The following is a 22017-nucleotide window of genomic DNA, read 5'->3' on the forward strand; positions in this document are numbered from 1 at the left end:
AAAATAACGTGGCAAAAATTTTTTTAACATGACGTGTGGTAACAATATTTTTTAAATATAGCGTGTAACTTGTTCTTTTGTATTTCACTATAACATAAACTCTTAAAGTTAAATACTGATGTGTAACAATTTTTTTTTTCAACATGGTGTATAACAACATTTTTTAAACATGACGTATAACTTGGTCTCTATCTTTATATTTTTATTTCATTATGATATAAACTCCTGGAATTAAACACTTTCATGATAAAAGTTAATATGAATTGTCAATAATGACGTATAATATTTTTTTTAATATGACATGTAATAATATTTTTCTCAACACTAGCGCTTGAATACTAAGAGGTTTCATTAAGAGTAATTTTATTTAAAAATTTTTTGTTTTGACTAAAAATAGTTAAAATTAAAAAAAATTATTTTCAAAAACACTTTATCTTTTGAGGGTTAAAAGAATTGTCAATAATTTAATAGTAAAGAAAATAAAATTATAATTATTTAAAATAGACAAATAGTTAAAATGTAACACTAATTTTATCTAACATAATTGAGTAAAATCATGTACTTTTTATATTAAAAAAATATAATTTTTACTTTTATTATATATAAAAATATTTGTTGACATATTTTAATTACTTTTTATTTATTTTTCATTTTACATTTGAAAAAGAACAAGCAAATAACCAAAAACAATAATGGAACAGAACTTTAGATTTTTTATTTTAATTATTGGGATGAATAATGAAATAGTGACCATCAGCCATTGTAATTATTATTAGATGAAGGAAGACTGATACATGATACATTCATCCATGCTTAATGAGCCTCCATAATATTTTATTTCTTTTGCTTTAAACCAATATAAACAGAGTCAGAGATGAGACATACATAGAATTTCTGGGTATATTGGGAATTGATAAAATATCGATAGAAAGTAAAACAAAAAAAATAAATAAAAGAAGAAGAACCCTTCATTTGATTTCTAGCATTTGACTTCATTGTTATGAAAAATTATTGTAAGAAAATAATATGATTTGAAAATTTTTAGTATGTGGTACTGCTGGTAAAAAACTGTTAGGGAGAAATACATGATATTAAAACTATAGAATGAACCATTTTCTTATATTTTAAGAACAATATTCAAACTAAAATTCACATAATACAAAATTGTGTTCATTTGCCAAAACAACAGAAAAAACTGGGTTTAAACAGATCAAATCACCTCACACCTATCCATACAAATACTTATGAGCAAGGCAATGGATATCCCATTCTCTGGCTCCTCGGGTTTTTGCTTATTTCTATAACTCAATACTCATTCCTAAAGCAGCAACTACTCCTAGGAGTACAACCCAAAGCCATTATGAGCGTCTTCAATTTGGTGGTCACAACCCTGCGTTTCTGGTAATTCTTTGATCTGTGCTCAATTTCGGCTCCTAACTAGGTGGTACGATTTGCCATGCCATATCCCCTACCCCTCCCACCATAACCATAGCCTCTGCCATAGTAAGAACCGCGTCCTCGACCACCATAAATAGGTCCACGGCCACCTCTACCACCACGATGCCACGGGAAATCGCCAAAGGTCTATACAAATATCGTTAATTGAAATTCTTATCAAGAATACAAGACCATGCATGTTGATAAACACAACACATATTACCAAATACTAAGGCAGAGATTTATGCAAGCCCCATCATATGCCCAGAAGCCATAACCAGGCTTGGTTTTAAAGGTTTTAGTTCTTTGGTCAAAGTCTAAATTCCAATTCCTCCTATTCCCCACTGGACTTGTCATACACAAATAGAAAACAAAAGGACACTAAGCAGTTGTAAGTATATTTTAACTCTATATGACAACAGACAAACAAATATAGTGAAAGTTTCTTAAGTCAAACACGTACACACATATACATAAATCTATAAATACACACACATATATATAAACATACAGAAGAAAATATTTTTGCAAATTTAAATGCTCCAATGATGTGAATAATGCAAATGGAATATAGTACCTCTGTATCTCTTCTCATTTGCTCCGAAAATCTAGTTCTGCCATTACGAGACCCGTCATCAAGAGCATCGCATGACAATGTATCAAAAAAATCATCTTTGACATATACAGGCTGCAAAAATGGAAAAATAGGAGTAAACAAAAAGAATTTATGAACCAAATAGTGCACACTTGTTTGGCACCAACATACACACGGGGTGGGGAGACAGAACTTTCCTTAACCTCCACTAATGAGGATCCAACACTATCTTCATTTTGTAAATCCTCTTCCTGACCTCTGCTACTTCTGCCAAGATGACCCCAAACTTCATCCTTGTTAAATTTCTCATTCATCACTGTGAAATCAAATTCTTCTGTAAATCTGGTTGCTGAACGGGAAATCTACAGCAAAAAATTTTGACATTAAAACCAAGCCAAGCCATCAGACAGTAAAAGCTATGAGCCTTGTAAGCTAATGAAGGTTGGCAAAGCAATGACCAACAAAATAAAGGTCTTACAGGGCAAAACGGTTACAGACTTTTGGATAAATAAAAAGAGTGCCATTAATTGATAGAAGAGTACATTCATCTTTCCCCATTGGCTACCACAAAGCCATCCTTGATTTTCTCATTGTAAAAGGTTTGAGAATTAATTTTATCTATTGATTGTGTAAGCAATAAGCCATAATGTTCAAATGTGTGTTTTCCTAGTGGGATTTGGTTGGTAATATCATTCCCTTTACAGACGTTTAAAGACCTTTAAACAAAACTTTAAAATACTTAAGAACTCCAACATCATGATCAGTCAATTCCCATGATTATTCTCCAACAAGAATACACCATAAAGTTTGCAAAAAATCTAGTTTGAACTCTTTGTTTTACCTCAACCTTTAGTTTAGAGTTAAGTAATCAAACTAAACTGACCCAAAATGATACCATGCAATCTGGAAAACATGCAGATGCTGCAGGCTCACACATACTAGAAGGGAACACAAAGATAACAGTTTCAGATCTGCACATGCTCTAGTGATCACTTCCACATGTTCAAGACTATCCATATACATACTCCATTCAATATTTATATGGTGAAGCTACTCAAATATAGAAATTTCATTTGTAAAATCATGCTTTCACATGCAATCAATCTACTATAAATTTCAAAATGATCCGAATAAGTTTAACTGTTGAAAATGAAAGGGCAAAATTTGAATTATGAAATTCAAAAAGTGGGGCAACCAAGTTAAAATGGTTATAGACAATGAATTTGTCAAGCAAATAATATTTTCATACGTTGAAAGTTTGGGAGAATATTCTGTGGGGTTAAGGGGGTATTAAGGGTCTGAGAATGCTAAATGGTATTTAGGAATAAAGAGTCTTCTACCCAGATGAAGTATCAGTTTTTATTATCCCAAAACTTCAGAATATTCAATTAGCTTCCCTCACAAAGATTGTACTCAAGTTAAAATATGTTTTAAGGCATGGAGTGCTATTGCAGAAACTTTCCCAAACTTCCATTCAATGTAACTTCATTATAGACACCAACTTAGTTAAATCACACTCAGAAAATAAAATTGCCACCATATGCATCACAAATAACAATATGGCAATGCAAAGAAACAGAAAACATACCGCATTTCCTCTTCCTCTTTCACGTCCTCTATAACTATGATAACTGTGCATTGGAGCTCTGAGCAGCTAGGAGGGTGGTGAATAACCAGTTGCAAATGCACCAAAAAGGGGGGGAATTGGATGTCAGCATACATGTAACCATTTCAAGCCAATATATTGATATGTACAAATTAAAACTATGAAACCTAACCATTGGGAAGGGTAAAGCAATTAATATACAGTGGTCAGCCATGGTACAACAACTAAAGAAACCTGGTAATATAATCCCTGACCAGTCAAAAAAGAAAAAAGATACATTGAATGGACAAGTCACAATATGTCATAGATACTACTTTTATTGAAAAGAATAGGGATGGCAATGAGTACCTTGTTACAAGGTACCCACAGATACCCAACCTGATTATATAGGTTAAGATACCCTATAATTGGGTTTAGGACAGGTTTGGGTAGTGAAATTGGGTTCAGGTACCACCCCTTGGGTACTCGTTACCCAAACTCAATTACCATTTATAAATATTTTATTATTATTTCAATAATTAAATTAAAAATATACAATTTTTACCAACTTTACAAGCAATTCTTTTTGTTAAAAACTAACAAATATATGAAAAGTATGATTACTTTAATTATTAATGTAATGACATTAATATGTAAATTAAAAAATTATTCGATTATTAATTATGTTTAAATAATATGAATATCATATCATATAATAAAAAAATATAATTACTATTATATATACACTTCTAATATAAATATATTTACTTTCCATTTTGTGTTAACATTACAAAATTATAACTTATAAAATTATTAATTATAATATATATACCATTATTTATATAAATTTATAATATATATACTTAAAAAAAGCTTTTGAGATTAAAATAGTTTGGAACCTAACTAATTTTTTTTTAATTTCATGAAATTAATAGTTACTTAAATTAATTTATGAAACTATAATTATTAATTAACTTGTAATGTCTTTTAATATATATAGTTTATATATTGTGTTAATTTATAAGAAATATAATTACTATTATGTATATATACTAAAATATTTTTAATATATATACTTTAAATATAAATATATTTATTTTCTATTTTGTGTTAACATTACAAAAATTATAACTTAAAAAATTATTAATTATAATGTATATATATATACATACACCTTTATTTATATAAACTTATAATATATAAACCTAACGAGAAGTTGTGAGATTAGAATAGTTTTGAAACTTAGTTATTTTTTTCAATTTCACGTAGTTAAAGACAAACCCATATAATTAATTAAATTAATTCATGAAACTATAATTATTAATTAACTTGTAATGCCTTTTAATATATATACTTTATATATATATATTAGGTTCATATATAAGGAATATGATTACTATTATATATATATATTAAAATACTTTTAGTATATATATTTATGTATTTTAAATATAAACATATTTACTTTCGATTTTGTGTTAATATTAAAAATATTAATTAAAAAAATATTTAATTACAATATATATACCTTTATTTATATAAACTTATAATATATAAATATAAAAGAAAGTTGTGAGATTAAAATAGTTTGGAAACTTAGTTATTCTTTTTTAATTTCATGTAATTAAGGATAAACCCATATAGTTAATTAAATTATGATTATTAATTGACTTGTAATGTCTTTTAATATATATACTTTATATACATTAGGTTCATTTATAAGAAATATAATTACTATTATATATATTAAAATACTTTTAGTATACATACACTTTAAATATAAGCATATTTACTTTCTATTTTGTGTTAACATTACAAAAATTATAACTTCTAAAATTATTAATTATGTTTGAGATATTTGTTTTTGATTATTTAAATTTAAATTTTATTACGGTATTTTTATTAATTTAATTATTAGTAAATAATATGAAATATGTAAGAGAAATATTATTGTATATGAATACGAGTACATATTCAGGTTCGAGTAATTGCGTACCTATGAATAACATTTTAATAATTTTTTTACATAATCGGGTTTTGAAATAGGTTATGGTAATTATAGGGTAATGGGGATGTATTAGGGTTAGGGTTAGGGTAATAATTTTTAAAAATATTCGGCTAATTAATAGAGTTTGGGTACTTTATTTCTTATAGAGTTAGAGTTCGGGTACCTCAAAATTAGTGTGTACCCTACCCCTTGACAACCCTAGAAAAGAAAACATTGCTAAATGTCAATGAGTTATATACGGATTAGGCACTTAGCCACTTTGCTTTGAGGAAGTCAAAAGTTTGAATTTCTTTAAGAAGTTAGCAATACAAATTTAGTGGCACCAAGTCACTATGGTAGGTTGGATTTCAGAGTCAAGAAGTGAGGTTCCTTCAACTAAGAAAGGGACCACAAGGAACTTAACTATCCACATTATATGTTCCTCATATATCCACAACCCTCACTTTGCACAATGAAAGTAAGATAATGAAAGCAATACCTTATGATCTGAGGGTGAAGGTGAAGGCAATATCGGTTCCTGTCCTTCTGTTTTCAGTGCTTGTGGTGGTGCTTGTGCTAACAATGGTGGTGGTACTTGTGCTGGCACTGGTGTTGGTACTTGTGCTGACACTGGTGCTGGTGCAGGCGCTGTTGTTGATTCTGGAGATGATACATGAACAACCTCCACATCCTTCTGAGCTGTTTGTGAAGACATAGATGAGGATGCTGTGAGCACTCCAGGTTGTAAAAGCTGGCCTGGGGTCACTAAAGAAGGAAGCGTTCCATCATTCAAAACTGAACTTGTCCCTATGGCGGATGAAGCAGAATCAGGAATGCCTTTGAATGGCATTATGGGATCAGGGACTGTCTTAGTTTTGTCAGAAAGAGACAACATGACAGCACTTTTATCCAAACTACTCAATGCAGATACCAATGGCAAGCTACTGCTTGAAGCTGCAGTAGGAACGGTTGAAGCAGAAGCCGTATCTGGATTCAAACTAGTTGATGAGTCTGATACTACTGTAGAAGACTGGGCTGGAAGCACAGAAGATTGCAAATTCAGGGTGCCTACACCAAAGGGTGGCATCAAAGTAGGAGTGTTTTCAGACAACTGATGAGCTGGCAAGTTAGAAGCTGTAGTAGGGAATGACACATTCACGGCTGGATATTGCATAGATTGCTGCAGGGAAGGTGGCATTGACAAGCCAGGAGGGGGTCGAAGCAAAGGTTGCTGCTGTGGAGGTAGACCATTCATTGACCCATAGTAACTTTGCCAGTACATAGGCATAGAAAGCCCACCATTTGTGGTTGGAGCAGTTGATGAACCCCATGGGCCTAAATCTGAACCAGGTCGATATAATGGAAGACTACCCTGAAATGTTGGCCTGGCAATTCCTACAGATGAAGTTTGGGAACCTGGATCTGGTATAGATCCAGTAACAGAAGAAGGCAAGCCTGTGGATGCAATTGCTGATTGGGGATGGTGAGACTGCACAAGAAAGGAATTGGAACAAATGTCAGTGAATTTGACTTGTAAACATGTATCTACATTGAAGCTTGATAAAATAATAGAATCTGATTTCAATAACCCCAAAATACCAATTTGTCATGCTCTTTGAAACAGCAAGCTACAGTAAAAATAAACTAAGAACTAGCCTCAAATTAATTTAATTATGCATATCTATACAATGCATCTTGCAATAGATAAGACACCTTAGAGCACAGTGATGAACAAGGAGGGAAAGAAGGGAGAAAATAGAATTTAGAGGGAAATTAAGGAGAAGATGGAAGAAACAGAGCAAATTGGAGAAATAAGAGAACTAGGGAAAAAAGACAAGGGAGGAACATCCGAAAAAGGGACATCTCACAGCAATTTTCCGAGTTCCGGATAAGTTGTCATTCAGAACCTACCAGAAACTTAAATAGAATTGGTACTTATAAGCTAAACCCTAAACCCAATTCAACTGCCTAGAAATTAAAATAGAACCAAATACATCAAACAAAACAAAAAATCCGTAAGTATTTTAATCTTTCTTCACTAGAAAGTACAATAAAACTATAACTATCTGCATAGCTAGTGATGATAAGCCAGATCCAGAAATATTTTAAATATCCTTCCATATAAACTTGATCGTAATACTGAATCCAACATAATATTACTGGTTTCAAAAGTTATATTTTAGTTGTACATTTAATATATAGGAACCATTTTCTTTCCTCTACCTGTATAATAGCAGGATCATTGTGTATAGGTGCTGGGGTCTGAACTGGTGGTGAAGATTTAACCTGCAAGTCCTGTAAACAAATGGAGAAACAGAAAAAAAAAAAAAAAAGGAACATTTTAAGGCACTAAATATGATAACAGGCTGATATAAAATTGGTGAGAACAAGAATTTTTCTTTCTTCACTAAATGTAGATGGAATCAGATTGAAGTCTAGCAAATTAGGCATCTACACTACAATGCTTTAGCGAAGATAATTCTTTTTTTCTTTTCTCAACTCTTATGCAGATAAATCTAAAACGTTGGATTTAATAGTGTGAAAACCACACTCTTGCCTAGCAGCATAATCACAACTTTCAATAACACCGTAAAGTTTTGCATCAAAGATTAATCTTACTTATGGGGTCACTCATAAACAGTCATTAATAAGTCAAGCGCTAATAAAATGGTGCACCAAAACCTTAGCTTGTTGACCAAACTGAGCTCCATGTACATATCAGTGCCAATCCTGCGATGCTTAGCATGTGCTTGGGCACAAATATACAACACTAATTCCAACTTTTACCTTACTGCACCTCGGCAAAATGAAAGGCAAAAGTAAATAAAAGAGAGTATTTTGAATCAATGCCACAGCGAAACCATATATCAATGGCTGCTGAGATATTGTGCTTGCCACAACTAGGCACCATAGCATCAAAAACCTCAATTCTACCAAAAAATTCCTCTATCATGACAAAAAATGATCAAACTTGTCAGTGTCGTTGCAGCCTGTTTTTATATACCAAATTTGATGATTATAGGAAAAAGATAAGAGGAAAAATTGAATCTCATAAAGATTGTTCAAGGACAATAGTTTTATCAAATGAATTTCTAACATCAAGAAAAAATTAAACCTTGGAAAGCTTTTTAGTATGAGCCAAAAGAAACTTCTAACAAACTTTACAAGCAATAATAGGAGGGTGATCAAGCAACAAAACAACTTTGCATTTTCTAGCCTCTTTTGCCCTAAAGTCTGGATAGCAGATGAGCAACTTATGGCACCATAACTGGAGGAAAAGAATATACTTCCAACCAGAGAAATGCCCTTACTACTTTACAGCAATTCAGCATTTCCTCAAAATGGCCTCCTAACACCAAAATTCAAATTCATATTCTGATTCTTTATCCTTGACCAATTGCCCAAACATAAACTTCTAAATTGAAAAGGTAGATAATAGCACTATCAATGCACATTAGTTCCAATAATATTTGGTGTACCTTGATGTCACTTCCACGGAAGAGTATGTACTCATAAACTTTATCACTTGGTGGAACTTGTGGACCATCTTTTTTTCGCCCCTCTGTTCCAAATGACCTTACTGCAATGTTAAGGAACACAAGATATTTAGAACCAGGATATAGTTGCATCTTAACACCCAAAAGAACAACAAGAGTCACTAAAACATGGAATACAAAATGTAACAAACCGTTCTTCTGTTTAACAATTTTCTAGGAGGCCTTTCTTAATCACAAGCAACAGAATAACATCAGAAGCAGTAAAGTTCTCACATTTGGAGCCCTAAGAGCCACATCCTTCTCTAGTCTGAATGGGGTAATATTATATAGATGATTACACCAAGCTCTATCATCTAATTGCCCAAATATATAATTTCATTTAAGAACAGATACAATTTCCTTTTTTTTGGTAAGCCATAAATTTCAATTTTTATAGTCTCTGTTATAGCAATCCATGTCGATTCTAATACTTAACTCTTCCATTTATCATTCATATTTATAAATAAAGTTCCAACAATTCTCTTGTTGCTCCATAATAGCACTAACAACTTTGGCAAACCATTTTAGTATGGACCATTAACAATTTAAAATTGCCGATTATTGTTGAAGTTGTGCACTGCCAACTTAATTGCTGCCGCATAGTTGTGCAGAGAGCTGTAAAATGCAGTTGTAATGTTAGTAATAGGGGCAATTGTGTGTTATGTATTCACTATGAATCATGATTTAAACGTCCTATAATTTGAGATGTACACCAGCTGTTTGAAAGTAAATCAGCATAGAAATTTTCTGCTATTTTCTCATATGTTTTCAGCCCCATAACATTCTCTTTTTTTGCTTCTCTAGATTACCTACTTGATTAACTTTCTCTTCCACAATCCTGGGTATTTAGTTCAGTGACCTTCTCAACTAATACAAGTTGCATAAAAGGTCAACATTCATCTCACATAGAAGCCTTTATTACACCCAACAAAGAACTTAAAACGGAAAAAAAAAAAAGGAGAATTTTGAAAGCATCCCAAAAGCAACCTCACAGTAACAAGTCAAAATAAATTATTCAACCTTAACAAAGAAAACAAAACCCCAAAAAGAAAAAAAAAAACCCAAGAAATAAAGAGAGTTTTTTGTTTTTGTTTTTTTACCATTTCTCAAACCGATGCTGGATTCTTCAGTGTTGATGTTAAAGAGAACACCTTCATATCTGATTTCAGACTTTGAAGTCAAGCTTATCAAGCTGCCTATGTATGAATCAGGAGACCCAGCAGTTGAAGATCTGGAGCTCTCAGTTGAGGCCATGGCCCTTCGTTATTCCAACAACATTGGCTTTTTTTTTTTGTCAGTGAAAGTAATAATCAAAGTAAAATGAAAGAGAGAAATGCTGTGCTAAAGCAAAACCTTTCAAAAAAAGGCGTGCAAGCAAAAACCTTTTGAAGCTTTGTATGTTTGTTCTGTGCTTTTACATGTTGGAGCCCACTGGGTTTCCAGTTTTGGACCCTTCCACATGACAACTGTTTGCTTTTCCTTGGACAAATGATTTTTTTTCTCAAGGAACGAGTCAATAATTAATGCATATTCTGTCAAATAATTATGTCAAGTTAATTACACGTGTGTCAATTATTTAAACTCATTTAACCAATAGATAGGATTATATTTCTCCAAAAATTTTTGAATAAAAAATCTATTACTTAATTTGTTATCAAAAAAATTATCCAACACAAGAAACAATTAAGTTTTTGAAACTATACAAACAAATTTAACGAATCCTAATATATCTATCAAAATATTTATTTAATAGACACATAACAACTTTATAAATCATTTCACAACTCGTGGAATTCAAAACTCTATTTAATACTTAAAGTTTTTTTTTTTAAATGCGACAGAACTTCACATCAAAATGATTTTCAAATACTATCATTTTACTTCACTTCTCTCTTGAATTATTAATATTAGGTTGAAGTTTGAATTTGGTCCTTTATGACCTCAATTTTAATCATTTTAATTTTAATCTTTATACTTTTATTCAGAGTCAAGATAATAATAATTGATAAAGATGTTAAATTTTTATGGTTAAATTTGAATGCATAATTATTTTATTGATGATTTTAGCCATGTGACATATATCAATATATGTATATAAAAGACTATACTTTTAATAAAAATGGTAAAAATTAATATTTAAATTTTAAAAAAGATTAATTATTATTTAATTAAAATAAAAATATTTATTTTTTATATTGATATGCTTTATTACTTAATCCACCTCAACATTTCTTGGTCATCAATAAAATGTCACTTCATTCAAGGTAATAATCAAATTTTAACAATACTATTTATTGTCCTTAAATCGAGTTTTAATAAAAGCGTAGAGATAAAATTCAGTTGTTTCAATCATTCAATGTGAAGTTCTCTATTTTAGGCTCTGTTTATTTCATGGAAATTGGGCTATTAGAAGCAAGTTTTTGAAAAAGTTGCTATTTTCCTAAAAAAGCTAATGCATTTTGTTATTTAGATGACTCTATGAAAATTTTTTTCTGCTGTTTGGTTGGTTTTTTTTTTGGAAAATATGCATTCACATCAAAATAATAATACTGACATGACTATTAAAATATTTTATCAAAATATTGAAATTTTGCTTGTTAACATATTAAAATACTTATTACTAATAGTAATATTTATTATTAAAATACTAATATTTTGATAGTAATATTCATTATAAATATTAAAAAATATTTATATAATTAAAATATTATTATTAAATAGTAATATATTATACTAAAAATGTAGATTATTAAAATGATAAAGTATTATTTTTTATATTAGTATTTATTATTAAAATGATAATAGAATAATTTTTATAATTAAATATTAAAAATATATTTGTATTTATATTTTAAAAAAATATTTTGAAGTAAAATTAAATAAAAAAGAGGTCAATTTTCGAATGTTTAGGCCAATTTTTCATTGATTATTAAATGATTTTTGTTGATCATCTGATTTTTTGTTCAAGCCAATTTTCACGAAACAAAAGGCTACGGTGAAAAATTTAGAATTAGGGTTTTTTTATTTATTTAATTACTTTTTTTTTTCTTTTTTTGTTCCTTTTTTCTCCACAATAAAAATAATACAAGAAAAATGATAGACTACTGTGAAAGCCTTATGCCAAATTGTATGTTGAAAAAGAGGTGGATGTCTGTTGTAGGAGCTGCAATATGATCTTTGTGGTTGGGTTGGCAATAAAGGATTTGGTTTCCAACTCAAAAAGATGAGAGAAAAGAGATGTGGTTTTCATTATTAAAATGAGAGCTAAATTTTGAATCAATGTAAAAGAAAAAAAAAAAAAAGGCCACCAATTTCAAATGAGGTCCTTTTAGTGGAAGACCCGAGCTGAAATTCAATGTTGACGGTTCAAGCCCAACTAGTTACAGGGGAGTTTTCAGGAACAGTAATGGGAACATGATGTGCCTTTTCTTGGGTGAACAAGGTTCCAATAGTGCAGAAACATTGGCATGGCAATTGAAACATCTCTATAGTTTTAATTATTCTCTTTCGTGGAAGGGTGTCAAATCCTTAGTGATAGAATTAGATTCTAGTGTTGCAATCTCATAGGTGAAGAAAGGGGATTGCAGAGCAAGGCCAGTGTGAAAAGTTTTTGCAAAAATTGATAGGATGCTATCGGAGAGTGATTGGTGAGATCAAACATAATGCAAATTTACAGGAAGGCGAATGATTTGGCAAAATTGGGTGTTGACCATCCGAACATGTTTTGTGCGTGTTGGTAAATTTGGGGTCTGGATTAGTGGTGTACGTGTCTGTGTTTAGTTGTGCTTGTATGTGAATCTTTCAAAACAGATCCTATGGATCGGTGTAGGGGAGCTTAACCTTCAATTCAATGTAGTATTTTTTATCTTAAGTTTTCAACTCTCAGGTGTATATGTATCTCCTGCTCTTCAATGGCATTGGAATGAGTTGCGAAGCTGCTAAGCTATTTTCTATTAATTAATAATGAATGAACTGTTTGAGCAAGGGATAAAACAAAAAAAAAGAAAAAAGACAACAACAAAGGATGATTGCCTTTGTTAAGTAGGGTTTTGCTATGATAAGCAACTACAAGAAAAAGGGGATTTCACCATGCATGTAACCTAGACAATGTTACAAAATTGACATCAACCTGTCAACTCTCTGCATACTAAGATCCTAATTAATCCGCTTGGATCATCGTCATACCGTACGTACGCGTCCACTATTGTCTAATATAATATATAACTTTATTATACCAATCCAGTTTCCAATTGAAATTGAAATGTGGTTGAAGTTACCTAAGCTTAATGATAACTACTGTACATGTAATAGTCACGTTGAGTTTGAATACACTGATAAGCTTGAAAAATGAAACTTAATTTTCTGAGAAAAAAAATTAAGTTAACTCAGAATTTAATTTAAGTTTATGAATGATACTACGATCTATTCATACAAAAACTAAGCTTATATTATATATTGAGCCAAGTTCGATTAATTTATAAGCCAAATATGAAAAATTCTTTTAAGTTGTCAAAATCAAAAGAAATATTACTCAGCCTAATTATTTCGCTCATTTACAGCTTAAACACTTATCATTTTCTGCCTCGGTCTTTTTTAGCAGGCATTAAATGAATGCAAAAGAAACTTCGAAGCTCTCAAATGTATAAGAAAATATATAGATAGGACACAGCAACTGTACTCTAGAAATTATGCATAAGTTACATTGAATTTATGGCTTTGATATTTGCTTGTAGATCACTTCTTATTCCACTCTTTCATCTGTGTTTAATTACTTATTTAATATGCTATAATCAAGCTTTTGATGTCATGAAACTTGCATAGGTCTCACCAAAGCAAGATTTTGCTAATAGTGATACTAGGATTGGTTCAATAAGTTCAAAAGTGTAAAGTGAAATATTCAAATGAAGCTTTTTTTTATTAAAATTAAAAATAATTATTAAAATTTTATTCTTTTAACTTTTTGAGATGTAAATTTTTTAATTAAATTTTTATAATAAAGTTCTTCTAATATTTTTTTTTCAATTGATAATATAGCCAATTTATTTAATCCTTCTTAAGACATTATTAATCTTAAATAAGATTTTATTAATTTTAGTTTTGAAAAACTTCTTTCTCCTGAAGCAACACTTACAGATATTGTTAACATTATTCTAAAAGTAATATATGCATTTAGAAAAGAATCGAGTCTTTTTATATGATTAAGTATGTCAATGGATTGTTTTCTTCTATTTGTAAATTTCTTTTAAAATTTGTAACTCTAAAAATAAATCTGAACTATTAATATCAGAATAGTTATCATATTTTAAGAAACATTCAAGATTAAGGTAATATTCTTTTAAACTATTATTATCTAATAACTTCAACATTTTACCAATAAATTAAAAACTAAAAATACTTTATATATCTTAAAATTTTCAAATCTACTTTTGAGCAAAAAAATTGCTCTATATATATAAAAGAAGTAATCATTCTAAATGATTCTTCAAGAGATCTAGTTATTTCATTATCAACATTCTCAGCAATTTGTTTTTTTCTATGAATAATACGTGTATCATGAAATTTAAGTTCCATATTCATTTTAGATGCAATTTCTTTAGAAGAAATTATAGCATACGCAAATCCATCTTCTCTAGATCTTTTTATTGTTCTATAACAACATCAATACACTTATCTTTTGATTGCAAATTTTTGCTAGCAGAGTTAACAGTAAACAATATATCATATCAAATAGTCATGCCCAACAAAAACTCAAAATTTTCAAGCTCATATATTGCTAAGTAATCAGCTTCACTTTTAGTTTTAGGATCTTCACTAACTTTTGCTAATTTCAATAAAGTATCTCTTATTTGTGGAGCTTGGAATCTTATTGCTTTAACAATTTCTATACGACTTTCCGAATGTGTTTGTGAAAATGATTTAAGAGTTAGGCTAAGTTTATTGTCTTGTAAAATTTTCCATCATTTGGTAGAAGAAGAAAATAGTGAATATCTACGTTGTACCACTCTAAAAAATGATCTAGCTTTAGTGCAAGAATTCGCCATGTTACAAAGTACAAAATTTAGATTGTGACAACCACATGGTGCATAAAAGTATTTAAGATTTAAGTCTAAAATTCTTTTTTGCACTATTTGTTGCTTGCCCTTCATATTAGATCCATTATTATATCCCTGTCCTCTTAAATTATTAATATCAAGCTCAATATTTTTTATTTCATTCACAATGGTATCAAAAAGACCTTTTCTATTTGTATCATCTACTTTTAAGAATTCAAAAAAAAAAAAAAAAACTCCATAACTTTAATTGGACTTGATGAAATATTAACATATCGTAATATAAAAGACATTGCTCTTGATGACTTACATTTGGAGTGCTATCAAGTATTATTGAAAAATATTTTGCTTCTATGAGGTTTTTAATAATTTTATTTCTAATATCACTTGCTAATAAATTTATCAATTCATTTTGTACATTATGTCCAAGGTAATGAGTATAAATTTTATTGTCTTTAATGCATCAAATATGTTCTTGCATCACTAGATCAAATTCTGTAATCATTTCAATTAGACTTAAAAAATTTATGTTACTTTTTTGATAGATCTTTTCATTTTTCCCACAAAAAGCTAAATTATTTTTACCAAGACTTCAGCAAGAATTCTTGTTAATACTTTTTTCTAATGTTTTTCATCTTTTTTTATTTGTTCTTGAACACTTTTATCAATTGTCTTATTTTTCAATAATCTCATTTCTAAATCAATCCAAAAACTCATATTAGTAATATGCGCATTACTCATTTCATGACTTTTAAGCTTAGCACTGAGGTTTTCCCAAACTTTTATGCCAACATTAGCTAGTTTATTTGTACTAGAAGCCAAATTAAATAATTTGCAACAAAATCAAAACACTCTATCTAAGTCTTTTGAATAAACTAGCCATCTTCTTTCGTACGTCTCCCTATTTTTCAACTTTTCAATGTAGTAGAAAAATGCCTTGAAAATTCATCTTTAGCAAAATCTATATCATTAACCTTATTTTGAATCTTTTTCATTAACTTTTTGTTCTAGTATTTCATCATCATCTAACTCTCTAAGATTATTAATTTGTTCGTTTAAGGGACATTCATTAATAATTTCTGATTCCTTATTTTTATTTCTGGTAAAAAATTTATCAGGTACTCCTTTTTGAGATTGTATTAAACTTTCAATTCTTTATTTTTTTAAGTTTTGAATAACCAGATTCATAATTTTGATTTGACATATTTAAATATTTATTATGAGGGACGAAAATATTTAGCTGTTATAATTATCTTATATTTTTTAAATTGCTAATATAAAATCAACAATCAAAATTTTTAATTCAAATAAATCAACTATCATATAAAATAAAGACAATATAACAATATAATATAAACTCTAAATTAAAATAAAAAAGTCTATAAAAATTAGAACAATAGTATCCAATTGTTGAATACTTATTACAAACTGCAAATGAGGCTTACGGTTTTATGAAGATATAATATAACAGACTTTTTGTGTATTCTTTAAAAGAAATGAGAAAAGAAGAATTCAAAAGTAGATATTATACATTTTAAAAAAAGTTGATTTTATATATAAGAAAAAAAAACTGTTGGAAATTATTATATACGTTGATTGGAAATAGGAGAAATAAATAAGAAAAAATAGTAATTGGAGATGATTAAATACATATAATTGCTAGTTGATTGGAAATAAGAGAAAATAATTGAGAATTAATAGCATTCTATAAATTAAGAAGTGATAGAAAATTGAGATTTATTAAGCACATAATTAAGAAAATGAGAGAATAAGTAATTTTATTAATTATTTTTTATTTTTATATATTTTTAATATAATTAATTATATTATAATTATTATAAAATTATAGAGCTTCGCTAAATTTTGGGCCTTTCCAAATTGGGGGCTTAAAGCCCTTGCTTGGGTGGCTTCACCCAAGGGCTGACCCTGAGTGATACAGAAGTCTTAAATCATTAATGTCATCTTCACCTAACTACCTTTTGGGAGCTCTAGTTGGTAGTGATGGAAACATGATGGCAGCTTGATCCTAACTATGACCATGGCTGAGATTATGTCCTATTCCATGCACAACTATTGATTTCAGGTCATTTGTTTAGGTGTAGTAGGATTAGGGCTTGAATTCTCATTTGCATCATAGTGAAATCTCTCATCCTTTGGTGCAAAAGCATAAGCCAAAGTGTTCCTAGAGCCATCAAAAGGAATTCCATCCCCATGATCATTTAGAAAACAACCGATCCTAATATCAGCTTGTGCACCTTGTACTATATCTTGGAATCTAAATAGAGAAACAGTTTCCCATTTCTAGACTGCCCTGGGCAATGATGGGCCTTAGTACTTGTGAGCTAACTACCTAGACACCGAGTAGGAAATTGTAGGTAAGTTTGTACTTGCTCTATTTAAAATTTCTTGGTACAAAAGCGGAGTTAGCCAATTTTTATTAGGGGCTAAAGACAAAAAAGATTAAGGCCTAAAATTTTTTAAAATTAATACGTTGAACTTAACCAACAATAATAATAAGATTCATAATTGATGATAATTTTATATAACATGTTAATAAAAAAGAACAAGAAAAGAAAGAATTATAATAGTCATTTAGGAAAGTTGTGCTTGATGATGTTTCTTGAATTTAAATTCATCAATTGTTGACTCTGCACTGAAAAGGCTAGTAATGTCTATCTCAATATAAACAACTAAATTATCTACAAAAAACTCATCATCAATTTTGTTCTGAAGTCTTGTTTTCACAATTTTCATTGTTGAAAAAGCTCTCTCTGTAGTTATTGTAGAAACTAAAAGAGTTAAAATAAGACGAATTAATCTATCAATCAAGTGGAAATTTCTTGACTTTCTTGTTTTTGTTAATATTTAACACAATTTAGAAAGTGTCTTAATATCTTCAAAACCTTGATGATGAGGTATAGCAAACTCGTAATGTCTCAATTGTAACCTCACAATAAGTCTTTCTTGTTTTTTGAAATCTTAAGAATAAAAACTCTTTGCTAACTTATAGATATCATCAATATTGAATGATTTGTAATTGTTATTAGAATCTAAAGCAGTACTTAGAGTTAAAAGTTTCACAGTTTGCTCATTGAATCTTAAATTCAATTCTTCTAATTGAGAATCTATTACTATTAAGAATACATCAACTCGATAATGATGCTCTACAATTACATCTGGTTGACGAGATCAACCTCTGCCCAAGATGTATTGTGCACCGATGTCAAGAATTTCTATCTCATTTTTTGACAAAATTTTGTCACATTCTCAAGCAAATTAGACCACTCATGATCTCTTAACTTCTAAAAGAGTGATTTTGTAGTAAAAACAAGAAGAATTACATTTAAAATATCTTGAGAGCGTAATTGTACTGTTCAACAAAGAATATTAGTGATTCCCATGATCTTATACATCAAGTATAATATGAAAAAAAATTCAAATGATACTAATATTACTAGCAGTAGAAGCATCACTTCTTTGTGAATAACTGGCCCTTTCGTTAATAATATTTTCAGTAACAGTGTAGGTTGCATCAAACATTCTCATTAAACTACAAATAGAATGAAAGTATGAGCTCATCGAGTATCTCCAGCTCTTTGTAAAGTTCGCACTTGATTTGTTCCTCTACCTGTTTCAAGTTCATCACTAACAATCATGTTTGCAATGTCAATTGTTTGAGCAACTTGTAATTAGTCATGCCTTTTGGAAGAAGCACTAATAATATTTATAGTAGAAGTCAACTGTGTAAAAAATTGATAAATATGAACTACTTATCTAGATGCTGCAACCAATGCTAATTGTAATCTTGGAGCATAACAATGCACATAATATGCGTATGGACAATCGTTAAGTACCAAAGCTTGTAAACCATTCCATTCACCACGCATGTTACTAGCACCGTCATATCTTTAACCTCGAATACTTTCAACTTGAAGGTTATAATGAGAAAGAACAAATAAAAACGCTTTTTTCAAAGTCATTGCATTAGTATTACTAACATGTACAAGATCAAAGAAATGTTCTTGAACAAAACTATCACCATCAATAAATCTCAAAATAATAGCCATTTGCTCTTTTTTAAACTCATTTTGAGCTTCATCAATAATGATACAAAATTTAGCATTTCCAACCTCCTCTCTAATTGAATTTCTCACCATATTAGCCAAAATATGCAAAATCTCTTTTTGAACATCATTGGATGCGTACTTAGCAACTCGTGGAGCTTTTCCCAAGACAAACTTATGAACTTTATCACTGTAAGATTTTAACAATTTTAGCATTTCAATGAAATTTTCTCTATTTTTTTGAGGATGAACTTTCATCATGACCTCTAAATGCACAAGCTTGAAAAGTTAACCATCTAACACAATCTAAAGAAGCTTTAAGCCTAATTCGATTATTCAAGATCTCTTTTGATGCTTATCTTTTGATAAGCTTATCAATATGTTGGAACTTTTTCAATAAATCCTCACAAGCTTTTATAGCAACATTATGTGGGGAATTTGGATATTATCCAATATGATTCAAAAGTGGACAGTTTTTTTAACTATTTGCTTTCTTCCAATTTTTGAAAACTTTTTCAATAAATGCATTTAAACTTGGACGGTTTGAAGTGTTCTTACCAAAGAGGTAGCATGGCAAACAAAATATAGCATTTTTGCCACAAGAATACTCCAACCAAGAAGGATATAATTCAAACCAAAAAGCTTAAAAACGACGAGGATGATCTTCATTTGATAAAGGATACGTCTTATGAATGGGTTGACATAGCTCACGTTTGAGATAAGCACGACGAATTTCATCTATTTGATTGATAGGAAATTCCCATATTATTGGTCGTAATCCAATTTCTGGTTTTACATGAAAAGTATCTATTTCTTCAAGATTGAGCTTTAGATGTTTTGATTCACATTACACTTATTCATGAGTTGAAGTATTAAAGTTTGGTGGCTCAAGTGTAGGAGAATCATTTGGATGATCTACTTTTTTTTAACAAAAAATTTGTCAATTATTTTCAATTTACTCATACTTTAATAAATCTGAAAAAAAATAATACAGTTAACATCTAATATTTTTATTTTATTTCTATTTAAGCTTGAAATACTAAATATAAAACTATAATGTATAAAATATAAATAGTTAAACACAAAATATAAGATTTCACACAACGGTTAAATATATAAATAGTTAAATAATATAAATATAAAAAGATAAAAGAAAGCTTTACCTCTTCTTCATTTCATACAATGGTGGTGAGTGGTCTCCATCCTTTCTTATCCAAGCTCACAAGCTTATAAAAACAAAAGGACACCAAAGAGAAGAGAAAAAGAAAAAGAAAGTGAGAGAAAGAGAAAAAAGTGTAGAGAAACTTAAACTAAGGTAAAGTTGAGTAGGTTTATGGAGTTATTTTATTATTTGCATTAATTATTAAATAAAAAAAGTTCTTTTGAGGATCGAAACCCATTAAAAAATATATAATAAATAAAATTTTTTAAAAATTTTGAAAGAGCCATTAACTAAATATATATAATAAATAAATATTTTCAAATATTTTGGAGAGGCCAATCCCCTTGTCACGGATCCATATCAGTAAGAGATGGGATGAGTCTTGGTTATATAAACATAAGTCTTTCACTACTTATGAGGCATGTCTTTTAGGTTGAGAATATGGACTTGTGATTTATAAGCTTACTTAAGCTCTAATTTTAGAGTTTAAAGCCACACAAGATTGGGGTGACAATTGTTATCAAAGCAGATCTAGATCTTCACTGATCTGGGCTCTTATGAGATATACAAGAGTCGAGTTAAACTCAGACTAGTGTAAAAGTCTCTCTCCTCTACTGATAAAGAGCTAGTGTAATGGGGACGTTATACAATTGGATGTGATAGAATGTTATAGACCCCACATCAGTAAGAGATGAGGTGGATCTCGAATATATAAATAAAATTTTTTTACCACTTATCAATCATGTATAAATTTACTTAAATTTTATTTTCAGAGTTTAAAGACGCGCCTGATCTTGTAGAAAGGATTTGTTAGCATCCAACTGAAATATTTCAAGATCAATAAGGATTTGTTAGCATCCAACTAAAATATTTCAAGATCAAGAAGCCCATTGAGAGTATCTCCTTTCTGGTTGTCCAATATTCTAGACGGATTCCTGTTTCAGAGGTCTAGACTTAACTATAAAAGGTTGTCGAACAAGGAAGAGAAAGATAGCTCCAAAAACCTGATTTGAAAGTTTGGTGCCATTGCAAGCTACGTAGTAAGATCAATTATTGCTTTGGTGTTTGGGTGCATTTTGGTGCTTTGCCTTCGTGCCTATTTATACTAAAATGCTAAAGCATTAAAGTTTAGGTTAGATTATTCTGGTTTTCTACTCATGAAAGAGAAAAAGAAGAAAATTTATATTTTAATGTCATTTTCTATTTTTTTAGTCAAATAGGCACGTGAAAATTAGGATTTTTAATTTTTATTCCTAAAATTTTAATAATTTAATATTTTTATACATATAAATCTTCCTTTAAAGCCATAAATGTCACCTTGGCCTCGGTTCCTTTTCGTAGTTCCCATTGGAATTATTGGAAACATGATGGCAGCTTCATCCTGACTATGACCAAGGCCAGGAATATGTCCCATTTCGTGCACAGCTACTGATTCCAGGTCTACTTCGTTGGGTGCTGTAGGATTAGTGCTCCAATTCTTGTCTGCATTATATTGAAATGTCCCATCTTGTGGCGCAAAAGCATAAGCAAAAATGTTTCTAGGGCTACCAATAGGAATTCCATCCCCATGATCATTTCGAAAAGAATCGATCCTGACATCG

General features: G+C 29.7%; 1 protein-coding gene across 3 annotated transcripts; it reads right to left on the reverse strand.

Moving 5' to 3' along the window:
* Nucleotides 1-1086: 1086 nt before the first annotated feature.
* LOC18602103 (protein decapping 5-like) lies at nucleotides 1087-10581 on the reverse strand. 3 transcript variants are annotated; one of them, XM_088805833.1, is made up of 8 exons: nucleotides 10241-10581; nucleotides 9084-9184; nucleotides 7828-7899; nucleotides 6104-7093; nucleotides 3621-3686; nucleotides 2204-2394; nucleotides 2015-2125; nucleotides 1087-1584 (listed from the first exon to the last, which is right to left on the reverse strand). In XM_088805833.1, the coding sequence occupies exons 1-7, from the start codon at nucleotides 10392-10394 to the stop codon at nucleotides 2029-2031; spliced, it is 1671 nt and encodes a 556-aa protein (XP_088661959.1). In that variant the 5' UTR covers nucleotides 10395-10581; the 3' UTR covers nucleotides 1087-1584; nucleotides 2015-2028. The 3 variants fall into 3 exon arrangements, with proteins under 3 accessions (XP_088661959.1, XP_017975694.2, XP_007033348.3); XM_018120205.2 differs by having other exon boundaries at nucleotides 2236-2394; nucleotides 10241-10577; XM_007033286.3 differs by having other exon boundaries at nucleotides 2230-2394; nucleotides 10241-10576.
* Between the last annotated feature and the right edge of the window lie 11436 nt (nucleotides 10582-22017).

Source organism: Theobroma cacao, chromosome 4 (genome assembly GCF_053813885.1).
Source record: "Theobroma cacao isolate CCN51 chromosome 4, ASM5381388v1, whole genome shotgun sequence".
NCBI classification, from domain to species: domain Eukaryota; kingdom Viridiplantae; phylum Streptophyta; class Magnoliopsida; order Malvales; family Malvaceae; genus Theobroma; species Theobroma cacao.

What these genes read in the sequence shown, in the direction of transcription:
- LOC18602103 (XM_007033286.3), bottom strand. Translation starts at nt 10,394, where the DNA reads ATGGCCTCAACTGAGAGCTCCAGATCTTCAACTGCTGGGTCTCCTGAT. An exon ending in ATGATCCTGCTATTATACAG is followed by an intron (nt 7,094 to 7,827) that starts GTAGAGGAAAGA and finishes TTTCTTGTGCAG; the next exon opens with TCTCACCATCCCCAATCAGC. An exon ending in AAATGAGAAGAGATACAGAG is followed by an intron (nt 1,585 to 2,014) that starts GTACTATATTCC and finishes ATATTTGTATAG; the next exon opens with ACCTTTGGCGATTTCCCGTG.